General features: G+C 36.4%; 1 protein-coding gene across 1 annotated transcript in view; it reads right to left on the bottom strand.

Moving 5' to 3' along the window:
- LOC150097410 (uncharacterized) overlaps positions 1-3009 on the bottom strand; it is a 299012-nt gene extending 296003 nt beyond the window's left edge. Inside the window, exon 1 of the mRNA XM_090407040.1 lies at positions 2280-3009. Within this exon, the coding sequence (XP_090263166.1) occupies positions 2280-2920 (641 nt within the window). The 5' untranslated portion in view covers positions 2921-3009. The remainder of the gene's footprint in view (positions 1-2279) is intronic.
- Between the last annotated feature and the right edge of the window lie 16067 nt (positions 3010-19076).

A 19076-nucleotide genomic window follows, 5' to 3' on the forward strand; every position in this document is an offset into this window, starting at 1 on the left:
GAATATAATTTCTTGTCACTGGCTAAATTTATATTCTTATTCTATATATTTGAATTTTTTATGAGCTAATTCATTTATGCAATTACTTCAATCACAGATGTGAGAACCCTTGACAGGCAAAGCCATTCCGATAACAGGGTTAATCAATCCTTCTTGTGGGTTGAGTGTGTTTATTATTACAAGTAGGAAAATGAGTTTTTATTTTATGAACATTCTAGTTTTCAAAGTGGAGAACTATTTTGCTTGTATTGCAATAAACAAGAAAGCACATGATTTTGCGTGTTGGTGACAAATTTACATCCCTTATTCCTCCCCCTTCAATATGAATTGACTCTTCTTGGCATTCTGTCAGCTATGGCTCTCTCTCTCAACTGCGGGCAGACAGTAGTGTTTAAATTCATGCACTATTATTAATTGTCAAAATGTAAGATATTTTAATCTTGTAAATAAATGCATTCTTTCTTGGTGGTGGAAGAGTCTACAGACAAGGAATGTTTCACTAGGCATGTTGATGAATTATTATTATTATTATTATTATTATTACTCCAAGACCTCATGAGTCAAAGACTCATCTGGGAGGTCCTTTTATCACACACACACACACACACACACACACACACACACACACACACACACACACACACACACACACACACACACACACACATCTCATCATACCGTGTCTTAAACACACTCAAACTCTTTGCAGACACCACACTCTCAGGCAAGGCATTCCAATCATTCACAACTCTGCACGAAAAAAAACCTGCCTCTCACTCCCCTACTCACACCCTCTTTATACAGTTTCCAGGAATGACCTCTGGTTCTCCCCTGATCTCCCACTATTCTCTGTAGAACTTCTCCACCATTGATCTTATAACAACCCCTTACCAAGTTGTAGGTCTCTATCATATCTCCCCTCTTCCTCCTCTCCACCAGACTCTGCAATTTACATCTTCTCAATCTTTCTTCATACTCAACATTACAGAGGTCAGAAACTACCTTAGTCAGTTGCCTTTGGACCCTTTCCAACATCTCTTCATCCGTCTGAAAAACCGGTGACCAAATCTGGTCACCAGGTTTTCAGAAGAATGAAGATTCCGTGGCTGCATTTATAGTTCTGTTCTTATTTATTTCATAAATATTTACAAGAAACATTTTCGTGATCAAAAAACAGTCATCAAGGCTAATAATAATGATATAATTTTAATGCATTTCATGCTATAATGCAGAGAATAGGTGCTTATTCTTTAGCTCTTCTAATAAGAAATAAAAATACTATAGGAATAAAAAATAAAATAAAATAAAAAGAGCATGCAAATTAATTTTTCAACACAGTGACAGCTAATCTGTGGCTGCATTTATAGTTCTGTTCTTATTTATTTCTATTTATTTCATAAATATTTACAAGAAACATTTTCATGTTCAAAAAACAGTCATTTTATTAGGGGAGGGGACTTCCTGATATAAAAAAATAAATAAATAAAGTGCTTTAACTTTGTGTGTAGAAAAAAAAGTTCATTTCAATGTCCACGCCAAGAGTTCATATGATATGTTTTGTGATAAACTATATGATTATAGACTTAATTCAAAGGGCTTAGTAAAGATCTAAAATAATAGCCAATAATCACTACAGCAAACTTGTGTAAGATCATAGGATTTATTTATTTATTTTTAATATAAATCCCAAGGATGAAAAGATGTTAGTCAATAGTACATAAGTATTAACACTAACCCTTATTGGTGCTTAACAGTGCTTAAGTACTAGTAAGCACCAATAAGGGTTAGTTAATCCAGACATTCTGATTTGGACAGAACAAACATGGAACTTTCACAAGCCATTTTCGGCCTCTAATAAGCAGGGTAGTGATTTTACACTGAGTGATGAAATTCTTCTCCCACCTAAAGATATTGACAATGCATCCATGTTTATGGTGGGATGCAAAATCAAACTCACAGCTGGTTCAATTAGATATGCTATGCTTATCCAACAGGCTGCACAGTGCTATAGCGATAGCTTGTTAGAGTGGATAATTCATTATAGCAAACTATCACTACAGCACTGTGAAGCCTCTAGAGCTTCAGTTAGGACTTTCCAGTAGTTTATATTGTGAGTGACTTTGTTATAATGTGAATCAACTGTACCATGCAGAAGAAGACCAAACTGCACAATTTCTAAAAGAATATCTGGAATACATTAAGTTTAAGCAAGAAAATATAAAGAATAATATAAAAAATAAAATACAATAAATAGGAAAAGATTTATTTAAAAAACTCACCTTGGAAAATTTTTCAAGGCAGGTGATTTATTTAAATTATCCACTTTTGATTTAGTGTTTTGTTTCTTTAAGTTATTACTTGAAATTTTTTCAAGATATCTTCCACTTTTATTTGCACAAAAAGAGGTTTCAATAACTGGAAGTTTCTCTAGGTTAATAGTAATATCTTTAACTTCATTTAATTTCTTTGAGTTTGGGATAACATCTTTGTCATTGAGAGATTTCTTTAGAATATTCCTTGATTTCTTAATGTGCTGTGATTTTGGAGTTAAACTGACAGAATCTTTCTTTTGATTAACAGGAACAGTGCTGTTAATAGTAATCTTTGCTTTCTTCCTTGGAAGTGGGCAGGAACTGCTGGCACTTTCTCGCTTTTTCAGCTGTGATGTAGGAACATTTCCTAATGAAATTTTAAGTATGGGAAGAGCCTCTTTTGAAGAGTCATCAGCTTCTTTCACTGCTTTCTGAATATGTTCTTTGTGTTTTCTTTTTTGAGAAGGATTTGGAGCATTTTTATTAGCACATTTAATTTTAATTTGGGCTTTTGTATTTTTTGAAAATTTTGACACCTTTTTTTTTTCTGTTACTAGTATTTCAGAAGAGGATGAGGTTTGAACAGCATTCTGAATCTGTGCTTTCATTCTTGCCTGACGAAATTCTTCTTGTGGAGGATTATATATAGGAGATTTACAAAATGTAAAATTCTCAAGAACTAAACCACAAGGTTTCTGTTCCACTATAAAAAGAGAGGGAGAAAATAATTAACATTAAAGATGGAGCTTATTTATTATCATTTTAATATTTTGCTATAAAAACATTAAGATTTCAGAATAATTCTAGTAATGGACTATTAGTATTTCATATTGAAAAATAAGTTTCGAAAGATGCACTGTTGATTTAGATATTAACAGGTAGTAGAAAACTGCATTACTAGTGATTTAGATATTAACAGTTAGTAGAAAAAAGTGAATTTCATATGTTTAAACATGATTTGAAACTTATAAAGTAAAAAAAAAAAAAAAAAAAAAAACACCTTATTTTGCAATAATCACTATAAAGATACAAGTGTGTACGTATACGCAAGAAAAAAAGAGGGGGGGGGGGAGAAGAGGATTGTATGAATAAAGCTGTGTAACTGTTTGATGCCACACCAACTCCTATAATGAATAGCAGTTGAGAACTAAATTAGAGTACTAAATTAAAATCCTTTATCCACTTCTTATTGCATATACAAGGGTGGTCTGAAAATTTCTCGACCTAACAACGAAAAAACAATTTTATAATTTCAAAATTATTTTTATTTTTCAACATAATCTCCCTTAAGACTAATACATTTATTCTAGCGATGCTCCAGCGCCATTATCCCATCCCTGTAGTGGTTCTCAGTAAGATCTGCAAGATATTCCTCTACAGCTGCAATCACCTCTTGATTCGAAGAAAAACGCTGACCAGTGAGGAAGAGTTTCAGTTTTGGGAAGAGATAGAATTCGGAGGGAGTCAAATCTGGAGAATAGGGTGGATGTTCCAACAATTCATAGTGCAGACCCTTGATTTTCCCATTGCCAAAACACCTTTTGTGGGCAGGTGCATTGTCCTGATGAAAGATGATATTTTTCTTCTGCAAACTGGGTCTTTTCTCATGAATTTTTTCATCTAGTCTGGTTAAAAGATTGGAATAATATTCCCAGGTTATTGCTTCACCCTTTCAAGATAATTAATAAACAAAATGCCCTTAGCATTCCAAAACACCGATGCTATGACCTTTCCTGCTGATGGAACAGACTTTGTCTTCTTTGGCACTGAACAACTGCTTCTGTCCACTGTTTTGACTGCTGTTTGGATTCGGGTATGTAATGGTGAATCCAAGTCTCATCCATAGTAATAAATCGATGCACAAAATCAGATTTATTCTTGTTAAAACATCCCAATGTCTTTCCTTTCACCTCCATAGACTTAACTGCTTTTATGAGTGCAGGAAGCTGGCGTTTTTGAAATGTTCATTTCACCACTGTACACAATCAGTGAATTTCATGTCATTGATGATAATAGTGGGTTGTTTACAAGATGATTGTTCAATAATAAACTCTGAAAGAAAGGACTACATGCAGATAGCACCATTTTGTGAGCCTTTAGCTCAATCCCTCACATGATGATGTCACATCCACTAGGACTTCATTTGCAAATAATGGACAGAATGCAGTTAACATATGGGTACAATAACTGTTCCATTTAAAACAAACTCCCTGGTTTTCCATTTTTTTAGATTATTATTAAACAGCCAAACATTCATTTAAATATACGATGAGCAACTATACTCTTCTCAAATATAAATCATAAACCATACAATCAATCGTTCCAAACAGCACTTCAAGGGTAGAAATTCCAAAACAGTTGATATATCGATATGGTGATTATTCCTTTTAAATACATTTGCTGAGCTTCTGCTATATCGTTTATAATTAAATGACATTTCTTTTTAAAGTTAACCAATAGAAACTTGAAAAATACAACTAACTTCTTAGTTGCAGATTGTCATATTTTTATTGGCAATGCAATTCTAATCGTGAAGCACATGTAAATTAGGCCCTAGCTTGGAACATCTACAAAACTCCAATCTGTGAAATAATTCTGATCACACATACATTGTTAATATTAATGCATTCTGAAATAATTATTTTCTATAGGCTGGAGAAGAGAACTGGTTCAAAGAGGAAAGCAAGAAAAAGGAAAACGCTTGATAGACGTGTATTATCATACTCCTGAACGTGTTAAATTGGTATGTTCTGATTTAATTTTTGACATTCATTTAATACTTTTTTGTGTATGAATGTGATGTAGTTGCAGATTAATGAGATATATATATTAGCTTAGTTTTGTTGAAAGCAGTGAAATAATATCATTTGAAATTAAAAATTACATGTCATTCCAGATATTGTTTTGCTTAATAATATGCTATCATCCATTATGTTCTTGGTGGTTTCATTAAAAAAAAAAAAAAATTAGAATTTTTATATTAATAGGATTCCTTTACAAAATAGCAAAGAAAATGTTGAAGGTTATCTGAATTCATAGCAAAGAAGAATTACGTGTGTGCTTAACATCATGTCTTTAACAAAAAAAAAAAAATAAGAAAAAAAATGAGCTGGTATCATTTTTTTAAAATTTATACTGTGCGCATTTACATGTACCGCCATTTTATCTTAGAGAAAACCAAAACCAGAAATAAAGTTCATTAGTGGTATTCTTTCCATGATAGAATTTTCAGCGGAAGCCTAAGTTCTATTCTTACATGAAATCCGAAAAATAGGAATGTTAAATTTCAAGAGCAGTTGATGAGGGAAAGGCATATACTGCCATAGTTTTGGATTTTGCAAAGGCATTTCACAGGGCACCACATGATAAGCCAATATTTAAGTTGCAGCACATGGGTTTAGATGTCGAATTAGTCAACTGGATTCAGGATTGGCTGTCTGATAGGTATCAGAGTATGGTGGGACAATATCGAGGAGGCAGAAGGTTACAAACGGGGTCCCACAAGACTCAGTTCTGGGACCTGTATTGTTTAATCTTTATATCAATGACATTGTCAATGAATTGCAGGGGGATATTCAGTTGTTTGTAGATGATGTGAAGCTGTAAATAGTTATTAGTAATAGTGCAGATGTAGCAGCCCTGCAAGAGGATTTGAATAAACTAGACAGATGGACAAATGAATGGGGGTATTGGTTTAATGCCGTAAAGTCTTGAAGTTTGGGATACATCGATTGGAGGAGCTGTACTGGAGGAAGTAGAGGAGACAACAAATTTGGTGGTGATGATCGATAGAAAACTGAAATTCAGGGAACATATTGCAAAGGTGGTGAAGGTAACCCAGAGAACATATTGCAAAGGTGGTGAAGGTAACCAGATCCTCTGCAGGTCAGAGATAAAAGAGTTATTGTTCCATTGTATGATTCTCTGATCAGACCACACTTAGACTATTATTCTCAAATTTAGTCCCCAAGATTTGAAGGGGATAAATTTACTGTGAGAAGGGTAGAGAGGTGGATAACAAAGATGGTTTCAGGACTGTATAATGTTAGCTTATGAGGATTGATTGAGGGAATGCAAACTTCATAGTTTGGTAGATAGGAAGAAGGAGAGGTGATATGATTGAGACTTTTAAACTGTTGAGAGGTAGTTACAGGGTTGACACTGGGGAGTTATTTTGCTTGGCAGAACAGCGAGAAGGAGTGATGACAAGGGGCCATCCCTGGAAGTTACAAAAGGATGCCGTGAGCAAGAGGGTGAGGTGAGGAGTGGTTTCTTTGCATGGAGGGTGGTTGAATTGTGGAATGCATTTCCTGATAGAGTGGTGAGAGCAAGAACAGTTAATGAGTTCAAGAAGTGGTATGATAGACTTTGTGTTTCCTAGGAAGGACCTCCCATGATGAATCTTTTGACTCCATGGATCCTGAATAATAATAATAATTTCTCATAGACTAGACTTATCAGAGTCACAAAGTAGGATCAACTTACAACTCTTTAAGAAGAATATCAATAGGTTTCTTTTCTCAAACCTCATCTGCACCTCACACACAGCACTGATGTGCTATACGTTCTTGTGCTGCTTGTGTGTGTGTGTGTGGGATATATATACAGGGTGTCCTTGAATTCACGGGTCAAAGGTGAGGGGGATGGTAGTACACATTGAAACCACCAATATTCGTCATAGAATATGCGGCCGCAAACGCAGTGAGGAGTCAGAAATGAAGGACAGACACAGGTTTCCAGAGTGACATTTATTGGAGATCATTACAACAAATGCTCAAACGTCTGTCCACTAACGTTGATACGCACGCACAATGGCAGAGTAGTGAATAGAGCAGGTAAACACCGACAAGCCCGGTGTTTACCTGCTCCTAAACACCGGGCTTGTCGCGCACTTCGGCGACTGTGACTTACAGTCAGGGTACCAGATCCTCCGCAGACTGCCCGGGCGTCTCGTACATGACGCTCTTCAATTGTCCCCCACAAAAAGAAATCGAGACAAGAAAGATCGGGTAATCTGGTGGGGGAGGGACCACCACGCCCAATCCATTGGTTCCCAAATGTGGCATTATGATGCTGGTGCACGTCTATGCTGAAATGGGCGGGTGCCCCATCTTGCTGGAACCACATACAGGAGTGGATGGTGACTTGAACATCCTGAAGCAATTCCGGCAAAACCTGTTGCAAAAAAATTGGTAAGTTCACCCATCAAGTCACTCTGGCAATAGGTACAGTGCAATTAATTAATCATGCACGATCCCCACCCAGACATTGACAGCGAACCATTGCTGGTTCGACTGTGGGTTCTGGGTTCCATGGAGATTCTGGGCTGCCCACAAATGCGCATTATGCACATTGACTAGTCCTTCACGTGAGAAAGTTGATTCATCCGCAGAGAGCACATGAGCAGGGAAATCGGGCTGTACAACACTTTGCTGCAGGAACCATTGGGCAAAATCCATGCACAGGGGATAATCAATAGCTGTCAATGCCAGCACTCACTGCAAGTGATATGGGTTTAGCCCTTCTTCATGCAGTACTTGCCACGCACTGTTATGATGCACCCAGGCTCCGGGTGGCGGATCACGTTCTTGTACCCGGGTTATCTCTCACCATACACAAGATGTCCTCGCTCATAGCTGGCGTTCTGACCATCTGTGCTCGTCCAGCATCATGTCGACTGATATGGAAGGCGCCTCCCTCACACAGCATGATGGTGCAGTCATGCAAACATTTTATGATTGGGCACATGCCGCATAGGATATTGCCCACGGTACAGTCTTTGCGCCTCTCTACCATTGCCCTCGGCTATGCCGTACATCAGGTGCATATCGGCTTTCTCTGCATTCTTAAACTGCTCCATCTCGTGTCCGGTCGATGCTGAGAATGCTGGGGTTTGGCTGAACCAGTGCTTTTAAGCTGTGCTACCTCATCTGCGCCCCCTACCGGCACCGGGCTGCGTTTGCGGCCGCATATTCTAGGACGAATATTGGTGGTTTCGGTGTGTACTACATTCTCCTCACGTTTGGGCCATGAATTCAGGGACACCCTGTATACAAGGGTTGTTTGAAAAGTTTGGTAAATTTTCAATAGATGGCGACACAGTTTGTTTATTCATACCAGTGTTGGCACGTATCATCTTTTTCACGAACCCCTGGCATAATTTTAGCTGTGCAACGCATAGTTCTAATTTGGCAAACATTTAAAATGACCGTGTTTGCATTTTTCATAAAAATGGAGAAAAACGAGTTTCACGCAGTGATAAAACAATTTTATTTGAAGTGGATGGCTGTGCAGATCAAAGCCGAGTTAGATGCAGTTCATGGGGACCCTGCACCAGCATTAAAGACTATTTATTTTTGGATAAATGAGTTTAAACATGGTCATAAGTCCATCAAAGATGAAGTGCGCTCCAGATGCCTGACTGAGGTCACTGCGAAGGTAATGATTGACAAAATCCATGGTATTATTATGGAATACCGATGAGTGGAAGTGCGTGAGATTGTAGGCATCTCACTTGAATAGGTGTATAATATCCTGCATGAAAAATTGCACATGAAAAAGCTGTGTGCAATGGGTGCATGATTGTTGACTGTCGATCAAAAACACATGTGAAAAGATATTTCAACGCAGTGTTTGGTGTTGTTTAATCACAATTCACAGAATTTTTTTGTATCAATTCATGACTGTAGATGAAACTTGGATCCACCACTACACACCCGAGTCCAAGCAGCAGTCAAAATGTGGACAATGCCTGGTGAAAGAGCACTGAAAAATGCGAAGACTGTTTTGTCAGCTCGTAAGCAATGGCCACTGTTTTTTTGGGATTCCCAAGGAATTATCATGATAGACTATTTGGGAAAGGTAAGACAATAATAGGAGTCGAGTCTATTATGCGTCATTGTCAGACCGCTTAAATGAAGAACTGAAGAAAAAAATGGCCAAGATTGGCCCACACAAAAAAATGCTCTTTCATCAAGATAATGCACCATCCCACACATCAGACATCACAATGACAAAATTGCATGAATTGAGGTTCGAATTGGTTCCACATCCACCGTATTCTCTGGACTTGGCTCAGTGTGACTTTCTTGTTCCCAAACTTAAAAATTTGGTTCTGTGAAATAACATTTTCTGCAAACAAGGATGTCATCAAGGCTGTCAATGACTATTTTGCACAATTTGACAAATCCTACTTTTTAGATGGGATGAAAAATTTGGAAACTCGCTGGACCAAATGTGTAGACTTCGATGGAGACTATGTTGAGAAATAAAGGTGATTTTTTCCAAAAAAAAATGTGTTTAACTTATTTTTTTACCAAACTTTTAAAACAACCTTTGTATATATAGGATATCAGCATACACCTATGCCATAGCAGCAATTCATTTCAATGGAATCATCTCTACTGTGGAAATACAGAGAGGTATAAGACAGGGTGACACAATAACTCCAAAATTATTCACAGTATGTCTAGAAGAAATATTCAAACTTCTTGATTGGGAAGGGAAAGGTTCTGAAGATAAATGGAAGATATTTAAGCCATTTACACTTTGCTGATGACATAGTTATCTTTACTTCAACTGTGCATGAATTACCGACTCACATCCATGAACTTCAAATTGCTAGCAAAACAGCTGGCCTAAAAATAAACCTAAAGAAGACCCAAGTTATGTTCAATAGTTTCAATAGTTATGTTCAATATGTCCAACCAGAAATAATAATAATCAATAATGAGGAAATTAAACAAGTAGTTCATTATGTATACTTAGGACAACAGATATCAATGGAACAAAATATCATGGAGAAAATTAAAAGATGCATGATGCTTGGGTAAAAGATTAAATTCAATATTCAAAAGCCAACTATCATTATGCCTGAAGAGAAAAGTTTTTAACTAATATATTCTTCCTATATTGACATATGACTGGAACATGGACACAAAATGCAGAGGAAATTCAGAAATTAAGAACAACACAATTTAGTATGGAAAGAATTATGCTTGGTATCACAAGACTGGATCACAAAAGGAATACGCAGATAAGAAACCAAACCAAAGTCTCTGACATCGTTGGAAGAGTGAAACATCTGAAGTGGGAATGGGCTGGGCATATTGCTCAAAGACAACATCAATGATGGACAAAAGAAGTACTGGATTGGATACCACGATGCCAACCTAAATCACGGTGATTGATGATATCATCAGATTTGCAGGAGTGACATGGGAAAGGAGAGCCGTTGACAGACAGTTTTGGAGTAATCTTGGAAAAGCCTTCATCCAGCAGTAGATCAACAATGGCTGATGATGATGATATAGGATATAGTCTTGGTGTTCAAGGCAAATCTGAGGCAGAACAACCCTTTTGCCCATAATAACAAAGGTTGCAGAAGCATGGTATTATATAAACTCCAGGATGAGAAGGGGGGGGGGATATTTATCTTTTGAAGAGTTTCAGAAGGGATTTAATTTCCAAAAACTGGATGACAAGAAACTTGAAGGTCAATTTGGCAAAGAAGTCTCACAGTTCTTTAGGACACTCCTGTAATAATTTCTGCTGTCTTTAACGCGTTATTTATTTATCTTTATTATTCTACACGTTTTTTCTATATATTTTTCCTTTCTTACTCTGCCTATATTAGTAATATCCTTTTATCTTTTCCTAATTCTTTATAGCTTTACTCTAGTATGCATTTTCTCTCTTATCCTTTCTCATTTTACTCTACTGCGTATTATGTTTATCTACCCTTCGCACTACGTGTCTTATGCCTGAGATACTAGAAAATTTATTTAATTTAGACTGCGCCACTAATATAATTTAATTAGCATAAAACTTAATAATACTGCCAGCAGATTTCTCTCTCTAACACAGATTCATTCAATAAAACTTTACACAAACAGTCGTGGTCTATTCTTTTATTTACCTTTACGCTTCGGCTATCTCACTTAGTTCCTAAATAAATCGTACAAGTCCGATTTATTTAGGAACAGTGCAGTCGTAAAAATAAACAAACAGGCAGCACTCTTTTAACAAAAAGAACAAAACAATTTATTTACATTACTATGAAAAATACATGAATTTAAACATTAGGGAGATTGCTTTCTCTATCTATTTATAAAATCTTTAGCATAAATTATAACCTATTTACTTTAATACTAATTAACTTCTTTAACTCTCAATCTTATTTACTCTCCACTTACAAATTCAACTTATTAAACTTCTCTAGTTTACTCACAAAGAGGTTAGCTAACTCTCTGTTAAGTTATCTTTACAAATTTTATATCAACTTCCAATATGCCAATCGATTCTCTTAATGACAATTCTTACTACCATTGAATAATCTCTTAAAAGTCCATCTACAACCTACTATGAGAGGGAATATATAAAAGGTTTTAACTTACAAAAGACTCAGCATCGTACATTCAGTCAAAAGTCTTTCACCACAGTCTTATGGCATTTCTTTCAATTCAGATCTTGTTAACTTTACGCTTTGGCATAAAGTTAAGCTTCCTCAGGAATGTCTGGCTTCAGTAATATATCTCAATGGGAAAATAGTGGGCTGTGAAGTACGACCGGCAAAAGGTTGTTCTCTCACGGCGAAAAGGAAAATCTGAGCAAAGTTGCTTCGGGTAATTTATATCGCATTTTCTCCTCTGCTTTGGCTCCCCGAAAATGCCTGTACAACTGCCATCTCCAATAGCTCAAACAGCCACCTCCAATGACCATAATTACCGCCAACTGACTCTCTTATGGACTCCCGAATCTGTTCCCTCTCTCTGGCGATAACCGGAAGCCTTTCCTTCTTCGGCAAAGTCTGGAAGTCGTCTCACTCTCTCGTGACATCTCAAACTGGGAAGCTTCTTTATGCTTGGCTCAGTCCCTTTTTATTATCCTTCTCTGAGACCTCGCACAAAGTTTGTAACCCCCAAAGAATTCGGCATGATTCTTTCATCTTAAGTTTCAAGTTCGGCCTGCCCTTTGTTCTCTTCTGTGCCATCTTTTGATTGTAAGTTGCCGGCCATCGGAAAGTTGTTTGAACCTTTCAGACTGACTTCGGAGGTGTTTACGTGCAGAGCTTGTAAGCCTTTCACATACATACAAAATTTCATAAACAACCTTTCTTATGCTGCCATGTAGATCTATTACATACAGCTCTGGCAGCAAAACATTGCCTTGTTTTTTAACACTCTGAAATATTCTTATTAAAGGAGGATATACAGTTAACTTCCAAAGAGTTATTTACAAAAAATATCTAGTACAAAATATACAGAGACAAACAAGTTATTTTTACAACATTCTCATTGGACTTCTTTGTAAAAAATCGATGCAATGTGCTTTAGAATATTTAAGCTACAATCGAGTTTTTACACTCCCTTTACATATGGAATAGAAATTCTAGAAATCTCTTCTAGTGAAGGATTTGGATGAAGGCTATAATTTTTTTTTTTAATTTGTTGGTGATTTTAGTGTTGTAGCCATTGAAAATGAAAGGGCAATTCCTTATTCAAAACATTTCAGTAGAACATGGTTTCTGTACATGATGAACTAGAGTGTTATTATTGCATTATTTCTGATGAAGGTGATGATGTCATAGCATTGATGTACTTTCCAGTATGAGTTGGTTTTCTGTATACAGACAACTGTAGACTGCCAACAGGTTGCTATAAGATGGGGATGTCCAGAAATCGGAGGCACTTATTTTCTTCTACGTCAAGGGGCATGAATATCTTTGTGAGGAAGGATAGTAAAGCTACACATGGCTTCATTAGGAGGAGGAGTAGTTTCATAATTTGATATCGTAATAATTGAATAGGACTTTAATAATATGACGGGTTTATTAAACAATGGGAAGTCTCATAAAATGAGTTCAAATTTCAAATAAACGATTGTAAATGTTGCCAAACATGACCAGATCCCTTAGAAATATCAAAAGCAACTTGAGATTCCTCAAAGTTTTCTGCAGCATTTGTCTAAAGTAACATATGATAGATCTGCTGTTAATCGACAATATCAGAATCCATATTGGTGATTGTTAGAGGCTTCTGGATAGCATATAAGTTTAGTGTTAACTTTTATGCTATCCAGAACAATGGGCTCATTGTTCATTAACTGAGATGTTCTTTTGGTTAATTAAAGTAGGTGTATACACAGCATGTTACCATCAGGACCAACTGAAATATCATTAATATACAAGGGACCAGGTACAGAACCCTGTAGTACTTCACCCTCTTTTTCTTAGACTCATCACCTTCATCCATCACATGTGACAAGTCAATTTTGCATACCCATCCCTTTAAGTTTATATAACCTCTAATGCGGAATCCTGTCAAATGCCTTCACAAAATCCAGAGTTGTTGTGTTATATCCAACTCTGCAGTCACTCTGTTATAAATGCTAAATCAAGAACTGTCTTTTACAAAGCAATGATGTCATCTATAGAAGATCAAGGTATTACTAAGTGCTCTGAATGCTTGTCCTAATTATTCTCTCCCATACCTCAGTGACTACTCCAGAAATGATTGTGGGTATATAATTAGTTGCTTCTATCCTTCTGTCCTAGCTCCACTCTTCTTAATGGAATTATGCACATCCAGTACCACTGCCATATTCTGAATCATTTCATGGAATAGCTTAAATAACTCCAACTCATTTACCTTTATCTTTTCATCTAGTTCCACCTCAACACCCAGATTAATGGGTCTGTCTGCCTGGTATGTATACCTTACTAAAGTGATTGCTTACCATCTTGACTATTTCTAAACACTTCCCTGCATTCACCAATATTATTTTTCCATGGCCATTTTTATCTTTTACTCACCATATAGTGATAGCATTCTGTAAGATTTCCCTTTACTTGTAAGGCAATGACTTTTCATAGTCTGATTTTGCCATTTTCACTGTAACTCTCACTTACCTAGCCTGCTTTTTATGCTTTTTTCCTGAACCTGGTCATCACCTTTCTCCTGATGTTGCATCCACAACATTTTCTTTTTTATGCAGTTCTTTGCTTCAAAATTTTATTCATCCATTCAACTCTCATATGATTTTTTCTTTTGACTCTAGGAATGCGGTAATTTATAATTTCCTTTGAACATCCCTTGACACTTCCCATGTACTGTTAATTCCTTTACTAAGGATTTTCATGTCATGTCACTCCTTCAAGCTACCTGTCTTGTTTCTTATATATCTTTTTTTTTTTTCCTCAGATAGTATTAGATATTCAGGATTTTTGCTCCATGAGTTCATCATATGTTACTTAATATAGTTATTCATCAATTTAGCATGCATTCTCTTTCCCTCATCTTTCATGCTTTTTTTCTCATCTCCAGTATGCATCTCTGTATTTTAAATCACTCATAATGTCCTTAATGATCTGTGCATTTTACAATCCTCTTCAGATGAGTTTGGTCTATGACAGAATCAGATTGTGTAATTTGTTCTGTTAAACTCTACCATACATCAAATATTTGAAGTAACTTTGCCGGACTGAAGTTTTTGGATTTTTTGTAATTGCAAAAGCAAAAATCAGAATCATTCATGTTAAAAGTTTATAATTTAAAATTTTTAAACCTTAATTTTGGCATCATATTTGCATAGAGAGCTTTGTGCACTAAGCCTCTTATATCATCATCAAATTCCTGATATATATCCTCAAAGGGTGCACAGGATACGATAGCACTACATGAAAAATTTACATCATTACTCAATTCCTATCTACAATTTTCCTAAAAAAATCACTCTGGTAAATGTCAAGATTCCAGTATTATCAGGTCTTATATGTCTGTCTTCTAAGGCACTTTTTACTGTGTCAATCCACCTATATCTTGGTTTTCCTCTGGATCTTTTTCCTACCAACCTGGCAGAAAACACTTGTTTTGCTAAGTATTCTCCTCCCATTCTACTTAAGTGACCATACCACCTGAGATTAGCTCTGCTAATGCATTCCTGGATGCTGACAATATCAAGTTCTTTCCTAATATCCTTGTTTTTAATATGATATTGTCATTGGTGTCATCTGTTCATGCCCCTAATCTTTCTCTGGACTCTCATATCTGTGGTTTTAGTCTTTGGTCAAGTGCTTTACTTCTAACCCCACTTTCAGATACATCATCATCAAATTCCTGACATGTACCCTCAAGGGGTGTACAGGATATGATAGTACTACATGAAAAATTTGCATCATTACTAACTTCCTATCTACAATTTTCCTCCAAATCAGTCTGTTACTTGTCAAGACTCCTACATTATCAGATCTTATATTTCTGTTGTCTAAGGCACTTTGTACTTTGTATCATATCAATGTGCCTCTATCTTGGTCTTCCTCTGGGTCGTTTTTCCTGCCAACCTGGCAGATAACACTTGTTTTGCTAATCTTTCCTTGCCCATTTTGTTTAAGTGACCTTACCACTTGAGATTAGCCCTGCTGACGCATTCCTGGATGCTGACAATGTCAAGTTCTTTCCTAATATTTTCGTTTTTAATATGATGTTGCCATTGATGCCATCTGTTCACGGCTCTAATCTTTCTCAGGACTCTCATATCTGTAGTCTCTAGTCTTTGGTCAAGTGTTTTACTTATGACCCAGCTCTCAGATCCATAAGTTAAAACTGGTTTGAACACTGTCTTGTATACAGCTAATTTGTTCTGACTAATTTTTCTCTTATTCCATATGAATTTATTCAGTTGACTTCCTACCATACCAGCTTTGTTGATTCTGTTGTCTATTTCCATATTTAATTTACCATCTTCAGTGAAAATCGTGCCTAAGTAGCTGAAATGTTTTACTTGTTCCACAGGTTCCCCGTTCACACACGCTTGACATTTTCAACAATTCTACCTATTTTCATTGTCTTTGTCTTTTTAATGCAGACCTTCATAATATATCTATTACAACAGTTATTCAATTTAGTCAGGGAATCTTGCAAACTTGTAGCGGATTTATTTCAAAGTATAACATCGTCTGCATAAGGCAAACAGCTGACATTAACATCTCCGATTCTGATATCATGTTTAATACCACTTTCCTTCATAATGTGATCCATATAGATAATGCATAAGAGAGGGTATAATGTACATCCTTGTCTCACACCAGATTTAACATTAAACCATCTTCCTGTACTTCCCTCAATTCTAACTGTCGACTTACAACCTCAAATAAAGACTAAGTATTGCTTAATACAATGCCCCCATTGACACCATATAACTGTAGCGTATTGAATAGCTTCTCTCTTGGCACCTTGTCATATGCCTTTTCCAGATCTACAAAACATTAATACAGATCTTTGTTATATTCCCATGCTTTCTCAACTATTTGTTGTAAAGTGAAGATCTGATCCTGACAGCCTCTATTTGGTGTGAATCCAGCTTGTTCTTCACCAAGCTTTTCTTTCACAATTCTTCTCAACCATTTCTCAAGTATACTTGCATAGATCTTCCCAGGAACACTCAGTAGGGAAATACCTCTCTAATTCTCACATGCAGTTTTATTTCCCTTTTTATATATGGGTACTATTAGAGCTCTACTCCAATCATTGGGAATTCGTCCCTCTGTCCAGGCTTTCTGAACTATGCAGTGCAGCCACTGTAAGACTTTTATACCACCATACTTCAGCCTTTACCTGGTCGAATATCATCTAGTCCTGCTGCCTTTCCACATTTCAAGCCTTTGATGGTTCTTTCTACTTTAAGTATGGAATGGATTTGTATTCCTGACTGTATGCCTGTTGAGTGTTTTTTACCACTGTGCTATCACTGCTTGTTTCGTTTAGTAATTTTTCAAAGTAATTACTCCATACCTCAAGGATATCTTTTTTTCCTGTTTTCATGTCACCTTTATCATCTCTAACTCCTTTTTCAGCACTCTTTCCTCTATTCCTAAGCTTCTTCAACAACCTCCAGAATATTTTGCCACCTTCTTGATAATTATTTTTTATATTCTTACCAAAGTCCACCCCATGACTTTTGTTTAGTTTAGTTTTACACATTGTTTCGCTTTCTTACATTTGTCTCTGTATTCTCTAAGAGCAAAAGCTGACTTATTTGCCAGGAACTTTTGATATGCTATCTTCTTTTCCTTCACTGCCTTTTTAACTTCCTGTGTCCACCAGAGAGTTCTGATTTTTCTATCCTTGCAGACAACCTCACCACATGCCTCTCTGGCTGAATCAATCAGGGTTTTCTTCAAGGCTTGCCACTGAATCTCCAAGGTTTGGTTTCTGTTCTCAAACTCTTTCATTTTTTCTTCAATAATCTTTGTATATTTTAGTCTACAGTTCACATCTGAGAGCTACTCAACTTTTATTCACTTTAAAACTTTCTTACATGTTATTCTTTTCAATACGAAATTCACTTTTATCCTGATCAAGACTAAATAATGATCGCTTCCAATTTCAAATCCTCTGTACAATCTGGTGTCCTGCACCAGGTAGAAAACATCACTATCAACAATAACATAGTCAATAAGACTTTTCTTATTCCTTGCATCTTCTCTCCATGTGAATTTGTGCACATTTGTATGTTCTAACATGGTGTTAGTAATAACCAGTTCATGTCCTGAGCAGAAATCCAACAGCTATTTGCCATTATTATTGGCTTTGCTCTTTTCTTCAAATTTTCCCAAAATATTTTTGTATGTCTGACAGTCATTTCCTACTCTTCTATTTAGATCCCCAACAAGGACCAACTTTTCCTTTTTCATTGTGTCAGTTGCTTTTTCTAAAGCATCAAAAAATTCCTCCACTTCTATTTTAGTAGAACCTTCTGTGGGACCATAGGCTCAAATAAGTCTCATTGTCCAATTCCCCATTCTGATATTTGCCCAAATCACTCTACTTGACACTGCCTGCCATTCAAGAAGATTAGCCTTGTATTTTGTGTTGATTACTATGGCTACTCCGTCTTTTCCTTGATTGTCATTTCCTGAATATAACATTTTGTATTTATTGTTCAGAAAGATCTCACCAGTTTTTGTCTTTTTTGTTTCAGTCACCCCTATTACTTCAATCTGGTACTTACCTAATTCCTCACATAGCTCTATTTCTGCCATTCAGGCTTCTTATGTTGATAGTACCGATCTTTAACTCTGGTGATGTTGAGTTGGAGTGTGATTTCAGATTTGTTCCAGTAGCTGACTTTTCGCTGTTCACCCTGGTTCCCTGGCGAAAACAATGGGGGCCTTGTTTAACCGGGTGACGCTCCAGCCGGCATGAAATTTTCTCATGTTGTACCATCATTTTCTATATTGGTTTAAGTCAATAAGAATACAATTTGGTCGGCTAAATCCCTAATTGCCACCCCATCCTTGTTTGTTCAGTATCCAGGTAGATAGCCAACAGGGTGCACCACGAGCAGGTGAAGATTGGCCATTAGGTCAGAAGCCCTGGTTGGTTCTCTGCATTCCTTTAAAGGCTATGTGGAGGTCTCCTCTCAGTTATACAGCTTTGACCCTTAAGCTCTCAGATACGTAAGTTAAAATTGGGTTAAACACTGTCTTGTATACAGCTAATTTAGCGTTTTGGATAATTTCTCTCTGATTCCATATAAATTTATTCAGCTGACTTTCTACCATACCTGCTTTGTTGATTCTGTTGTCTATTTCCATATTTAGCTTGCCATCTTCACTAAAAATCGTGCCTAAATAGCTGAAATGTTTTATTTGTTCTATAAGTTCTCCATTCACAATGCAGTTGATATTTTCAGTGTTTCTGCCTATTTTCATTGTCTTTGTCTTTTTAATGCTGGCCTTCATAATATATCTATTACAACAGTTAT

This window comes from Typopeltis vanoorti, chromosome 17 (assembly GCF_054136105.1).
Source record: "Typopeltis vanoorti isolate ZY-2024b chromosome 17, IOZ_Tvanoo_1.0, whole genome shotgun sequence".
NCBI classification, from domain to species: domain Eukaryota; kingdom Metazoa; phylum Arthropoda; class Arachnida; order Uropygi; family Thelyphonidae; genus Typopeltis; species Typopeltis vanoorti.